The 14,355-nt window shown below is 35.6% G+C and overlaps 2 protein-coding genes across 2 annotated transcripts in view; one reads left to right on the top strand and one right to left on the bottom strand.

The window, feature by feature from the left end:
- The window catches only part of LOC106881933 (outer dynein arm-docking complex subunit 3), a 54,958-nt gene extending 50,740 nt beyond the window's left edge, over positions 1-4,218 (bottom strand). The window contains exon 1 of the mRNA XM_052968587.1: positions 4,179-4,218. The gene's annotated coding sequence lies outside the window, so the exon portion shown is untranslated. The remainder of the gene's footprint in view (positions 1-4,178) is intronic.
- The window catches only part of LOC106871511 (glycine cleavage system H protein), a 27,370-nt gene continuing 15,016 nt past the window's right edge, over positions 2,002-14,355 (top strand). Inside the window, exons 1-2 of the mRNA XM_014918011.2 lie at positions 2,002-2,223; positions 10,144-10,223. Of these exons, the coding sequence (XP_014773497.1) occupies positions 2,097-2,223; positions 10,144-10,223 (207 nt within the window). The 5' untranslated portion in view covers positions 2,002-2,096. The remainder of the gene's footprint in view (positions 2,224-10,143; positions 10,224-14,355) is intronic.

Here is a 14,355-nt window from a genome sequence, read left to right as displayed (position 1 = left end):
CGAAATGTGTTTATGAGTAGAAAATATTGCAAAAATCAAAACATGCCGTCAGAGTGACAAAGAAGCGAGGAAGGCACCAGGTGTTGATGTGATGTGCTAGAAACAACAGCTAAATCTCCCTTAAATCACACACCTTTACGTCTGAAAATATTTTCAGAATTATTTTTCCTTTTTACCGAAAAGGCTTCTCCTATCTTTAAAAAGTGCTTAGTGCTAAAAAGTTGTCCAACATCGGTCCGGAGAGAGGGAGAGGGGAGCGGACAGGCGAAAATAAATCATAAATTTTCAAAAATTATTTTTCATAAAACTCTTCCCTCCCTCATTTACGTAGGCCGGGGAAATGAGAGAAAAAAAATGAAAAAAAAATCAGTCAAAACTGAGAAAATCGAACTTATGTGGGCATCGTGATCCGAAATTCCAGCGAAATTTAAATGAAATTTACAATGTGCGACTTCCCAGTGTTATATAGATACACACAGCTAATATTATGATTTAAGTATTGTTTCCGTCACCTTTGTCTTTCAACTTTCGTGATCAGTAAAATAAAGTACTCAAGTACTGATATCGATGGTGTTGACTAAACCCTTCTACTCAAAATTATTAGTCCTGGCCCTAAATCAAAAGCAATTATAAATTGTACATCAACAGTTAATATTTCAAATATACAGTGATGTAAAAAGTAGTTTAGTGAAGTTTGTATGCTGTGGGTAGATAAGAGTCCTTGCATCACGAGCGAAAGGCTTTGCTCTCGTCCAGGCTTTGGGCTACATGCTACTTTAAAAAGATAATTCTTAAGGGCGAGGATACCATTTTCTTATTAAATACATTAGAACCGACCAGCAAGTAGCACGCGTGGGCGTGCACGAACACACCACACACACATACACATACCTATCACTTGCAAAATTTTGATTTTGGGGGTTTTTTTTAACACAATACACTAAAAAAAACATTGCGCTATTTTCATTAGATTGATTTGGCAACCCCGTTCAGAATATACTAATTTGATTTACATAAAGATTCATCTCTTAAGGCCACAGTTTGTTTAGACCAAGCTCAGTTCTTTTCTACTCTAGGCACAAGGCTCGAAATTTTAAGGGAGGGGACCAGTCGATTAGATCGACCCAGTACGCAACTGGTACTTAATTTATCGATTTCGAAAGGATGAAAGGCAAAGTCGACCTCGGCGGAATTTGAATTCAGAAAGTAAATACAGACGAAATACCGCTAAGCAATTCGCCCGGCGTGCTAACGTTTCTGCCAGTTCGCCGCCTTGACCAAGCTCAGTTCTAAAAAGCAGACCTGTGAACCAAGTTTTCCAACCATGGCCATTTTCAGGCAATGTATTTTTGGTTATATTGTCCAGTGTTTCCGTTTTTAAAGATGGTTTCGAGGGAATCTGATGGTTATTCTAATCAGATTAAGAGACCATATACAGGTTCCATGCAAACTCCAGTTGTTTAACCCACTAATTAAACAGTCTGATGAGGGCTATCTAGGCTAGTTATTTTTAGTTATTTTTTTTAACAGTAGGATATAATTTGAGGGAATTTGGCTGTTATTTCCAGCAAGTCGAACGACCACGTAGAGCTTCCCTTGTTACCTCGAATAAAAAAAAGTTTAATAGATTTAATTGATTTATATATTACTAATAATCTGGAAAGGAGAAAGACATACTGAGCCCGGTGGGATTTTAACTCCGACGTAAAGGGACGTAACTAAAAACTACAGGGGTGGGAAGTTCATAAATCAAAACTTATTACTCCTCCCATTTATATTCTCTTTTGCGTTATCACGTATGTATAAAGGCGGGGAAAACTATGAATATCTCATGTTGCTAAATTTGTGTGAACGAAGAAAGAAAGTTGGTACGGGAGATTTACTACCAACAATGTTCTTCTCGTACACACTCACGCACACACCCATATACATAGCTGTGTGAGTGTTACTATAGTATTATCTATTATATACCCTCTGCCGCATGTTGGCACACTCACACACATATATATATACAGAGAGAGAGAGAGAGAGTAAATAGGGCTGGGAATCTTAGATGTATCTGTCCTGATACGATCGGGAGCACAGCAGAGTGAAACATGGCGCTTGTTGCTCTTGGACGGAATGCTTGTTCTTGCGCTGCTAGGTTAATGAGCCGATCCTCACCAGTACTAACATCATTACAGAAATACAGACATTTCAGCCTATCTTCTCGATCGTATTCTGGTAAGCATTGAACCGTGAAAAGCTATAGATATTGGGTTTTAAATGTCTTTTGTGGTGATTGCATGTATGGTTCGTTTGGTGAAATCCTTTACTGACCTTCACGTCTCTCTGTCTCCCTCTCTCTCTTATCGCTTTCGTATATATCAGTCGGTTATTGTATTAATTAAATAAATGTTTAAAAAGTCATAAAATATTAATAATGTGAATGGTCGTAAACTTCATAGTGTGTTTATTTTGCAGTTCGGGCTACAATATTCGTATTCCAGTTAGAGCTGTTTTGTTAATTTTTTGAATATCAAAAGAAAGAAAATAAAATGGGAAAGGACACAAATTCATTTTATGCTCATTTACTTTATAAAGCCAAAAGCTAGCTTGTATGATTCTGAAGTCTATGTACGAAACTTTTCTTCGTAGCCCCCTCCCATCCCCCCGTTTGTCAACAAAGCGAGTTTTAACGTTACAAGTCCCACGTGTTTCAAACTTGTGTAGAACATACACAAACCAGGCACGTAGCAGTGTATAAACAATGAAGTACGTTCTTTCCTTATTTTTCAATATACTTCTGAATTGCTTCCACATATTTACTGGAATGGTTTGTTTGGTTAGAGTGAGAGATTTAATATTGCCCCATTACGTTGTGACTCGAACCTTTCCGAGTTTGGATTTGCTTTTTATCCTTCCGAGGTCATCTGTATAATCTACAGTTCGATCTCATAAAATATGTCATTGTACCCCAGTTATAAATCAATACATACATGGCACACTTGTTGTATTACTCCCATTTACATGTCGCATATTAAACGAATTGAATTGAGACAAATATATATATATATATAGATGATCCTTCGGTATTGGTCTATAGAGTGTTGGTATGGAGACACGACGTCATTCACCCTCTTTATCTATGTCATGAGGGAAAGTTGTGTTGGTGAATGACATCATGTACCAATACCGAAGGATTACCGACTCACTCATTCCTTATTTTCACGTTCTGACTGTGCAGTCAGTGAAAACAAATTAGTTATTTGCCAAACATCTCAGTACCCTGTCTTCGGTGAAGCGATAGGACAAATATATCAGCATGCGTGCCCAGCATTTTTTTAATTTTTTCCCTTATTAATTCTGATATCGAATCCACACACGCTGAAAGATATTTGTTGAAAATTTCATTTAAAAAATATCCATTTTTCTGAAAGATATGAAGAATCAAAGCCGCTCGCATGAATTTTCCTAAACTCCTCTACCCACTTCCGGAAAAAATGTTCACAATTCCGATAAAATTGGAATCTACATCATCTGAAGCTTATTTGTAGAAAATTTTCATTAAAAAGTGTCCATTTTTCTGAAAATTATGAGGAAACAAAGTCGGGGGCACACTTGTGTAATTATGCCTGGGAAAAGGCTTCAAGACAGGTAATACTATAGAGATAGTCAATCTAGTTTTACGTTTAAAATGTGTGATACAAAATTATTTGTAAAAATCATCACCAAAACGGAGAAATCCAATTTCACTATATGTTGTGACGACTATTCAGAAAGTTCTGCATAAATTTGAACTCAAAACAAAAGAAAAAATCCTTCAAGGATGCCTCTCTTTTCAACTGAGACTTCAGCTTCTGCTATTTTTAACTTGCTATCTCCACCTCAAACCTACTTAGATTCTGTCCTTCAACTCATTGCGTCTTTATTCCACCCTTTCACCAACTAGTGACAACCCATCCTACCCTTTACAGAACTAATTCTCTGTACCTTTTTCTCCCCTTCTACTGTTGATGTTTTGAACAGTTCAAACTGAACATTAAACCACATTAACTTTACTTTGTGTTTTACTTTATTTCCTTTCAAAAGGTGTCTGGAAAGGGTTAATGAATTAAAAATGAAAACAAGTTTTTGAATAACAAAATATTTACATATAAAATATTCATATTTAGATTATTTTTCACATTAGAACTCACCCTATGAACGAAAGTTTATTTGCCTTGTTTGCAGTTCTGCTTTACATGTCAAGCAATAGTTATTTTTTATTGGTTCGCCTTGTTTCTTTCTTTTTAATGTTTTGTTATCAGTTGTTTTTACGTTTATGTGTAAATGAGAAAAGTAGAGCAGCAATAATATTTCTTAGATATTCAACTACTGGCCTATTTCCACTCTAGATCTAATAACTTTCAATAGTAACTGACTTTATTTGCTTATATAAGTAAAATGATGTAAACAAACATGAAAATATTTGAAAGTTACCCTCATTTAGAGACCACATATTGTGGTTGTAGGAGGGACTTCATTCAATTAGCTATGGTTTTTCATGTTTCTCGCCTGAGTGAAAAATATGCACATACACACAGGTGCTGGCATGGCTGTGTAGTAAGAAGCTTGGTTCCCGACTACATGGTTCTGGGTTCAGTCCCACTGCGTGGCACCTTGTGCAAGTGTTTACAGGCCAACCAAAGCCATGTGAGTGGATTTGTTTGACAGAAACTGAAAAGAAGCCCATCACATATGTGTGTGTATGTATTTATTTGTCTTTGTCCCCCCCCCCACACACACACATCGCTTGACAACTGAAGTTGGTGTGTTTACATCCCCGTAACTTAGCTGTTTGGCAAAAGAGACCAATAGATTAAGTACCAGGCTTACAAAGAATAACTCCTGTGGCCGATTTCTTCAACTAAAACCCTTTAAGACACTACCCCATTATGGCTGCAGTCAAATGACTAAAACTAGTAAAAGAATAAAGCCCTTACAGTGCCAGATTAACCTAATTAAATAGAATAAGCTTATGCTTAAGGGATCCAGAGAAAGGAGGTACCACAGAAATGGTTTATGGCACAAAAGAAATCACTTTAAATTTGCTAAAATAGTATTCAGGATGCCTTATCTCTACTAAGTATAGAAGCAGATGTGTTATGTAAGATTAATGTTGATCTGATCAAAGACTTTGCAATTACAAAAAGTAGGAGGAAACTTTCAAATTTAAATAGTGAAAGTATACAAAAATAAACATTATTTTCCATCTTACTGTTTTCTTTCATTTAGAAAAATAAAATTTTATTTTATGGTTTGTATTTTGAATTCATTCTTTTTGCCTACTGAGTGGATTGGAGCAACATGAAATAAAGTGTCTTGTTCAAGGACATGACGTGCCACTGGAAATTGAACTCTTGACCTTATGAGCACGAGCCAAATACCCTAATCACTAAGCCACGTGCCTTCACTTAGTTGGCAAAAATGAGTAGTTACTGTATTGGCCGGCCATGTTGCATTCTGTGTCATGCTGAATCTCCCTGAGAACTACATTAAGGGTACACACATCTGTGGAGTGCTCAGCCACTTAATTTCACAAGCAGGCTGTTCTGTTGGTCAGAACAGAGATCAATAGATCAGAGCAGCTGGAACCCTCGTTGTAACTGATGGAGTGCATTTAAAAAAATTTTTTTAAGTTATATATATATATATATATATATATATGGAGGTACCAAAATCCAATAAGTGCTTAGGGCCTCTGGCTTTTAATCTGCCTCTACATACTTTCATGACAAGCCTCTGTGCAGTTTTCTTCTACCAAATTCTCTTCACAATGAATTGGTTGACTTGAGGCTATGATACAAAATACTTGCCCCAATATGCCATGTAGTGTGGTTTAAGTGCAGAAATGTCTGGTTGTGAAGCAAACTTCTTTATCAACACAACCACTGAGTTAAAAGATTACCCTTTATAAACTGAGGGCCTGTTGAAGTAGGTTTGACTAAAAGTAATCAATGACAGCTACTAAACCAACATCTGCTATAAAATTGTGATGAGCTGAACAGAGACCTACTCTCATTTCTTTCCTTACCATATTTTTAAAGAAATGTACAATTTTGTATGACATTTAAAAAAAATTCATTTTGAAAATAATTGACAATGTTAATGGATTTGAACTACCATTTATTGTGGTTCTTTCATTATTAAACTGGAGTTTGGAACATAATTTAGCAAAGTATTCTGAAGTAATATTATGATGTAAGCAATTTTAAATATGTTGGATTGGTATTAAAAGGATTAAATCTCTGCTGCTGTAGTAATTAATATTGAGAATGTGTGGCTTGGCTCTAGATAAATGATTTTTTACCTCCTGAAATGAGTTAATTTTAATACATTTAAATGTATATAGCACTAAAAATCTAACTAGAAATAAATATACAGTGAGGGAAAAAAAATTATTTAATCCACTAACTGAAAATATTTTCACTGGGAAACAACCCTGGACATGTTTTAGTCTTAATCTGACTTTGTCAGTGAAGTGTGTGTGCTTCTCTCTGTTTCTTAGTTTTTAGAATAGGTACACAACCTCTGCATGTCTTAAGAAGTAACATCAAAAAGATTTGGCATGAGGAAGGGCATCTCATAAAATGTTGCCTCTAGAGACCCTGCACAAGCCATGCTGGCATGGATCATCATCATCATCATCATCATCGTTTAACGTCCGCTTTCCATGCTAGCATGGGTTGGACGATTTGACTGAGGACTGGTGAAACCGGATGGCAACACCAGGCTCCAAGTGATTATATATATATATATATATATATCATTCACCCATGGCAGTGGGTCAGCATTTAATTACTCATGAGCATTTCTAGGATTCATTACTAATTCCATTCTCACCCAAATTCAATGCAGTTTTTTTTTAACAAAAATGGTCCATTGACTTTGAGTCAAAATATCTTAAGTAATATTGAAAACTATACAACAGTTGTGTTCAAATGAACCACATGGTGCAAACCTTGTCAAAAAAATATTAGATACATAATAGTCTTTTCATTTTAAGATATTTATTGTTATAATGTATTAGATGTCATAGGTAGTTTAGCTTAATGGTACAGAGAGCTTAACAGGAGTTTCAGAGGTGTTGGGTTCAATTCTCTGTAATGGCTTGCTTAGCCCCTTCTTTTTTATTCTGTTTTTCTAAGGGTATATAGCTGATCTTCTAAGCCAGTGGTTCTTAACTTGGGTTCGATCAAACCCTAGGGGTTCATTGAGTCAGTTTCGGGTTCAGCAGGGATCAAAATACACACAGTATAGCCTGGTTCACATTAGCAATGGTGGACTATTTTTGTCGGCTGCCGACAATTTGGCAACACAACTTTACTTCACCATGTTAGATTACAGAGATTTAGTTGCATAGTAAAAATTTGTTACACAAAATAAATTTCCATGATAAGCTAGTTTATTAAAAGATAAATTACAATAACAGTATAAAATTTAATTTTAGAATATTAATTTATAAATAAATAAAAAAAATTTTTAAGTTTTGAACAAAGCAAAAAATTGGCCCAGGCTTGTGTGTGTATGTCCCCTCGATCCTTTCAGCCCACTCGTATTATTTGTGACGTCATTGGCTGCAGCTGATCATGCCACATCGCTTGGCTTTGATATCTGTGCTGCAGGGAACTTGGTGCGCTCAGTAGTCCACTTGTGGCTGTTGTGATTGGACATCATTTGTGATTTTCTTTTAATCTTTTAAACCCTTTATACTATGTTGAAAAAACAGAAAGTGGTTGAACGAATACATACAGTATGACATCACATCTATAACGGAACGTGATGGGACTTAGCATCCTCATGATTTGCAATGCCAAGTTGAGCAATTCTAGTCTAGCACCGGCAAAACTAAAAGAACACTTCCTAAAGCTGCATGGAGATGGGAAATACAAGAACACAACACTTGCTGAATTCAAGGTGAAACAAGTCAGATTCAATGAAAATGTTACTCTGCCTGTTCTTGGCTTTGTACTCATCAACAAACTGATCCTCACAGCATTGTACGAAGTTGCGTACCTGATCGCAAAGCAGGGCAGACCACACACCATTGGCAAAACACTCGTAAAACCAGCTGCTTTGAAGATGGCAAATATGCTGGGAAAAGCTGCTGAAGATAAGTTATCCCAAATTCCTCTTTAAAATAACACTATCAGCAGCAGAATGTATGATGTGAGCGATGACATCTTGGTTCAAGTAGTTGCAGATCTGATTTCAAACCCAGCAAAATTCAACCTCCAACTTGACAAGACCACCAATGTTTTGAATCTGAGCCAGCTTCTTGTATTCATGCGCTATGTGAAAGACAACATGATAAAGGAAGATTTTATTTATTTTGTAAGCCTCTTACAACAAAAACCAAGGTAGCTGATGTGAAGAAACTCATGGATAGCTTCTTCAGAGACAATGGGCTTTCATGGAATATGATTTCTGCAGTTTGTTCGGACAGAACTCCAGCCATGCTGAGATGACACTCTGGTTTTGGAGTGGTGGTGAAATCCGATGCACCACACATCATTGTTACATATTGTGTTCTACACAAGCATGAATTGGTAACAAAAATCTTGCCTCCAAAACTGGCAGAAGTATTAAAACTTGTAGTTGAATTTGTGAACTACATGTGAAATAGTACTGTGAAGCACTGCATCTTCAAAGAGCTGTGTAATGAAATGGGCTCTGAATTCGAGGTACTTCTATACCATTCTAACGTTTGGTGGTTATCCCAGGAAAGGTGCTGAATTTTATTTTTGCTATGCATGTAGAATTAGCCCTGTTTTTGCGAGAGTACCAACATTGTCATGTAGATTGCTTCAAAAGTTCTGAGTTCATTCTCATTTTAGCATACATGGCTGATATTTTTGATGCTCTCAGTCTTCTCAATAATTTTATTTTCGTAACAAAACTCATTATCTAATAATTTTAAATCATAGATCTTGTGTTATTAGATTAACCTCATATAGAATATATGTGATTCAAAAGAGTAAAAGATCGTAAAAAAAGAAAAGGAAAGTCTACATTATCAGATATCAAAAGTATTTTTCTGTTTACATTTTAGGAGAAAATAAAAATTAAAAAAACCAAAGCTAATGAACAAATTGTGTGCAAAATGTAGAAATGACTAGCATTTTTTTTTAAACCTTTAGCATTTAATCCAGCCATATCCAGCCCAGATATTCTATCTGTTTTATGTTAAAACTGATGAAATCCTACCCTACAATGTTATTCTAAAAATAAACAATCACAACATTGAAATTTTGAAGCTGTGAGATAATGCATGATTAATTCAAAACAATGTGAATATATAAGCATCACATTTGACAATAATCTGAATGCTAAAGGGTTAAAAAAACTTAGGAGTTCTAATACATTGTCAATTTTGCTTAAATTGCTATTATGTGATTTTTTAAATATATAAATTTGTAATATCAAATTTTTAATGTGGAAACTTGCAGGCAATTAATCTTTTCACTAAAATTGAAAATGAATAGCTTGAATATTTTAATTTAAACTTTTATGTAAAAATAAAAAATATAAAAGGGCATTTATTACTATTTTAGTTTTCTAAATTCTAACTAAAGCAGGATTATTTTTTAAGCTTTTTCTCCTTGTCCTGTCCTTTTCCAGGTTCAATGCATAAGAATATTCTAGCACTCTGTGTTCACATTTTTCATTCTTTTACTGCTTGTTCTGTACTTATCCAGATTCAATACTTAGGAATATTTTAGAATTCTGTGCCTGCACTTTTCATTCTGTTATTGCTTGTTGTGTACTTTTCCAGTTATGATACTTAAGAATATTTTAAGATTCTGCACCTGCATTTTTCTCATTCTGTCTCGCTCTCTCTCTCTCTCTCCCACTTTATCTCGATCTATCTTCCTTCTGATTTCCTATAAAATATATTTCTGCCTGAACAAATCAGTCATTGTTTTCTTCGCTACATAACAATTACTTCATGCTTGGCATTGAATATATATATTCATTTTTTGTCAACAGATTTTGATCTAGCAACATTAATATCAGTAATTACATTTGGTTGACAACAAAAGAGACAAGTGCTCAATTTCCACAAGTCTTTTTTTAAATTCTGTATTCCATGTTTATTTTTTCCTTTTTTTTTTTCTTTAGAGAGATTTTATAACAAGTCCCATGAATGGATTTCCATTAGTAATGGTGTTGGAACAATCGGGATTTCTGATTATGCTCAGGTAAGAAACATTACATATAATTCCAAACATTTTTATAGCTGAGTTTTATATTTGCATTAAAATCATTTTAATGCCATATATGGCTGTGCTGGCATGTGGTAAGAAGTTTGCTTCCTTACCACATGATTCCAGTTCAGTCCCACTGTGTGACACCTTGGACAAGTCTCTTCTACTATAGCCTTGGGCCAACCAAAGCCTTGTGAGTGGATTTCATATACAGAAACTGAAAGAAGCCCGTTGTGTGTGTGTGTGTGTGTATTTGCATCTGTATTTTTGTCACCCACCACCACTTCGGTGTTGGTTTGTTTATGACCCTGTAAATTAGTGGTTCAGCAAAAGAGGCCAATAGAATAAATACGATTCTTAAAAAGGTAAATACTGAGGTTGATTTGTTCAACTACAAATTTTCATGTCAGTGCCCAAGCATGGCCACAATCTAATGACAAAAGCAAGCAAAAGATAAAAGATATATATCATCATCATCATTTAATGTCTATTGTCTGTGCTAGTATGGGTTTGAGATATATATATATATATATATATATATATATACATATATATACATTGTCACAGATTGGCTGACCGAATATTCTAAGATTTTTTAATTCTATCTACTATTAATTTGCTGTTTCATTAAAATTATGTTTCACAAAGACCCCAAAAGAATTATTTCTCTCCCCCTCGTGTCTATCATAACACCGGCATTGTCTCTCTCTCTTTCGATAACCACTCTCAATCACTCTCTCTCTCTCTCTCTCTTTCTCTCTCCTTCTTTCAATAACCACTCGCTTCTTCAATCACTTACCTCCTCCTCCACCATCCCACTCTATATGAACTTGCTCTCCCATATTCCTACCACATTTCAATAACTCCGCCAAAAGAATACAGCCAGAAGATGTTGCTCAGATAAGGAATCTTGTTTTTTCTTCAACTCAGTACATCTATCACCTCTATTTCAGCGCAGATCATAATCCCCTCTTAGTTCTGTACGCATAGTTTTCGTCTTCTGTCTTAAAAACAAACTCAAGTTCACACAAATACCCTATCGTCACTCATTCATTCATTCATCTATTTATTTTTGTCACATCGTCAATTAGTCATTTCTCTAATTTTGTCACAGATTGGCTGACCGTATATTCTAAGATTTTTACATTCTATCTACTATTAATGTTATTCCTAACACCAGTATTGCTGTTTTGTGGTGCAAAAACCCTCCCACCCTCACCACCAGTTCCGGAACTCCCTATCCCCTGACATCCTTCGGCTGTCTTCCATGAACACTTCTAAAGGCTGAATGCCATCCCCACTCCTACTTAGGGTCTATTCCTTATGTAAGGTTATGATCATATAGCACATAAAAATGATGGTGTAGTGTATGCAGGTTGAAGGCTATTGTTTGTTTATGAATTCTGCTAAATGTGAACTTCCTTTTCAGGTACATGATGCTGCTGTCCTCCATCCCAGGGTCTCACGGGCCCACACGTCCCACACCCTCAGTGTTGGCACACTCAATGTGGGTACACTGAAAGATAGGTCTGGTGAGATTGTTGAGATGCTTGAGCAGAGACGTGTAGATTTGTGCTGCGTCCAAGAAGTAAGGTGAAGAGGAAATTCTGCTAGGTTCCTCACAGGTAGAGAACATAGGTATTAGATTTTCTGGGCAGGGAACACTGACGGGGTCAGGGGCATGGGTATACTTCTTGCAGAGAAATGGGTTGATAAGGTAATCGAGGTAGTCATTCTGCGATAGAATACTTAAGATTAGATTAGTGCTACATTGTGGGTTAGCAACCATTATCTTGGCCTGTGCCCCTCAACCAGGGCTACCTGATGGGCAGAAAGACCGATTTTATGACATCCTCTTGCTGACTACCTCGTTGACGAATGACAGGGACCTTCTCTTTTTGACTTCTTGTATATATATATATATTACAGAGATGTACTTGCATAGCAAGTGACCTGATCTAACTGTTTTTGTGTGCTTCTTAAAGTATGAAATTTGTAGAACAGAAAAATAAATGCTAATGTTTTATAAATACAAGGAAGAGTTTTATTCATCAAAGTATGCACCCATATTGTCAATACACTTTTGTCATTTAAGCGGTAGCTTGTCCAGCCCAGAACTGTAAAAGCCTGGCAATCTAGAGTCAATAAAATCTTGAAAGGCCTGTTTTACAGCATTGTCGGAATTAAAAATTTATCCAAATTCTAGAAGTGGTAGTCAGTGGGGGCAAGATCAAGTGAGTATGGTGGATGATGAAGAACTTCCAACTCCAACTCCTATAGTTTCACCAGTGTCATTTTTGCAATGTGTGGTCTGGCATTGTCTTGCAATAAAATAGGAGTAGATCTGTTGACTAATCTAGGCTGTGTTTTTGTAAGTTTTTGCATCATTGTGCTGAACATTTATTGTTGTTGTATTGGATCCATTTCTCATCACATGTTACAATTTAATTTAAAAAATGATTCATTTTTGTGACAAGAAAGTAGCATAGTGCAGGCTTCCAAATGTTGTTTCTGATTTTCATTGAGTTCATGTGGAACTTTTTCACTTTACCTATTTGAACTAGGTGAGTCAATATTGTTTGCTTGCTAATACTAAACAACAACGATAATTCATGGGCACTTTGAGATGGATCTGACTAGACGGCTTTCAGTTCATTATCCACCTTTGTTTCTGGTCAACTGTGTTGCTCATTTGAGAGGTCAAAGTTACCAGAACGAAATTTTGCAAACCAATTTGATACTGTCTGCTGTGTAATAACATTAGAATGAAATACTCCATTAATACTCCGAGCTGTGTTTTTGTAAGTTTTTGTGTGTGATATTGTATTTCCAAGAAAGAACTCCTTTGAAAACTGTATGAATATCCGACTTATCCATCTCTAAACAAAAATAGCAAAAAAACATTTATAAATACTTTATAAAGCGCAAAATGAGTTACAATAAAGAAATAGATGTGTCAGCTTCTAACGAAAAATAAAGGTTGTCAAAATATAATAATGGCGCAAAATGAGCAGCTGTCAAAGTTTACCAGATACCGTACTAAAAATTTCATACTTGACAACCTAATGTATATATATATATATATATATATATGAAAAAGTGCCTGTGTGGTACCATGTAAAAGTGTCTGTGCAGTGCCACATAAGAACAACCAGCACACTCTGTAAGGCATTAGTGTTTGGAAGGGCATCCAGCCATAGGAACCATGAAAGGCTTGGTTGGAGGCCCAATGTTCCGAGTTCTCTTACAGGGCTTAGAAAAACTAAAGGACTGCTGTACAAGTGTGTGAATCTGAACGGAATATATTGAATAAAGACATAATTAACTGATTCCCCTGTATTTTCTTTTACCCAAAGCCAGGAACTTTTCAGCACCCCCTCGTGTGTGTGTGTGTGTACACAAACAGTGAAAAGAATAGCAGAAAGAATAAAGTAATATTGGTTTCAAATTTTGGTACAATGCCAGCAATTTTGGGGACGGGGGATAGTCAAATAGACCCCAGCACTCAACTTGAACTTATTTTATCAACCCCAAAAGGATGAAAGGCAATATCAACCTTGGTGGAATTTGAACTCGGAATGTTAAATGAAATGCCACTAAGCATTTTGCCTAGCATGCTACTGATTCTGTTACCTCATTGTGTTAGAACAACGTAGTATTACTGTGAAGCGTGGAGTTTCTGACATTCCAAGATTATATAAAAGTATATTATGTACACACACACACTTATGTATGTGCATGTATATGTAATCATACATATGTATATTTGTATATATGTTTGTATCATCCTTTATCAAGGTTTTTAAATGTCTGGCAACATGAATAACAATGATGAAGCAGTATTTACCTTTATGGCATTGTACTTCAATTGGCTGAATAGTTTTCATTGGTTGATATTTAATACACACAATAATATTCTGTGGTATTCAGTCACCAAAACTAAATTTATACAAAGGTAATGCTTTATAGATAGCAAATTAACATAGCATGGAAAGCAGACGTTAAACGATGATGATGATGATGATAGTAGTAATAAATTTAGTGTTTAAAAAAATGAGATTTTAGTATATAGGATGTGAGCCACACTTCTGCTAATTCACTACCTTCTTAAATGCCTGGCTATATA

The sequence above is a fragment of the Octopus bimaculoides genome, chromosome 1 (assembly GCF_001194135.2).
Source record: "Octopus bimaculoides isolate UCB-OBI-ISO-001 chromosome 1, ASM119413v2, whole genome shotgun sequence".
Lineage (NCBI taxonomy): Eukaryota > Metazoa > Mollusca > Cephalopoda > Octopoda > Octopodidae > Octopus > Octopus bimaculoides.
The sequence above is the reverse complement of the archived record's forward strand: the minus strand, read 5'-3'. Positions and strand labels throughout refer to the sequence as shown.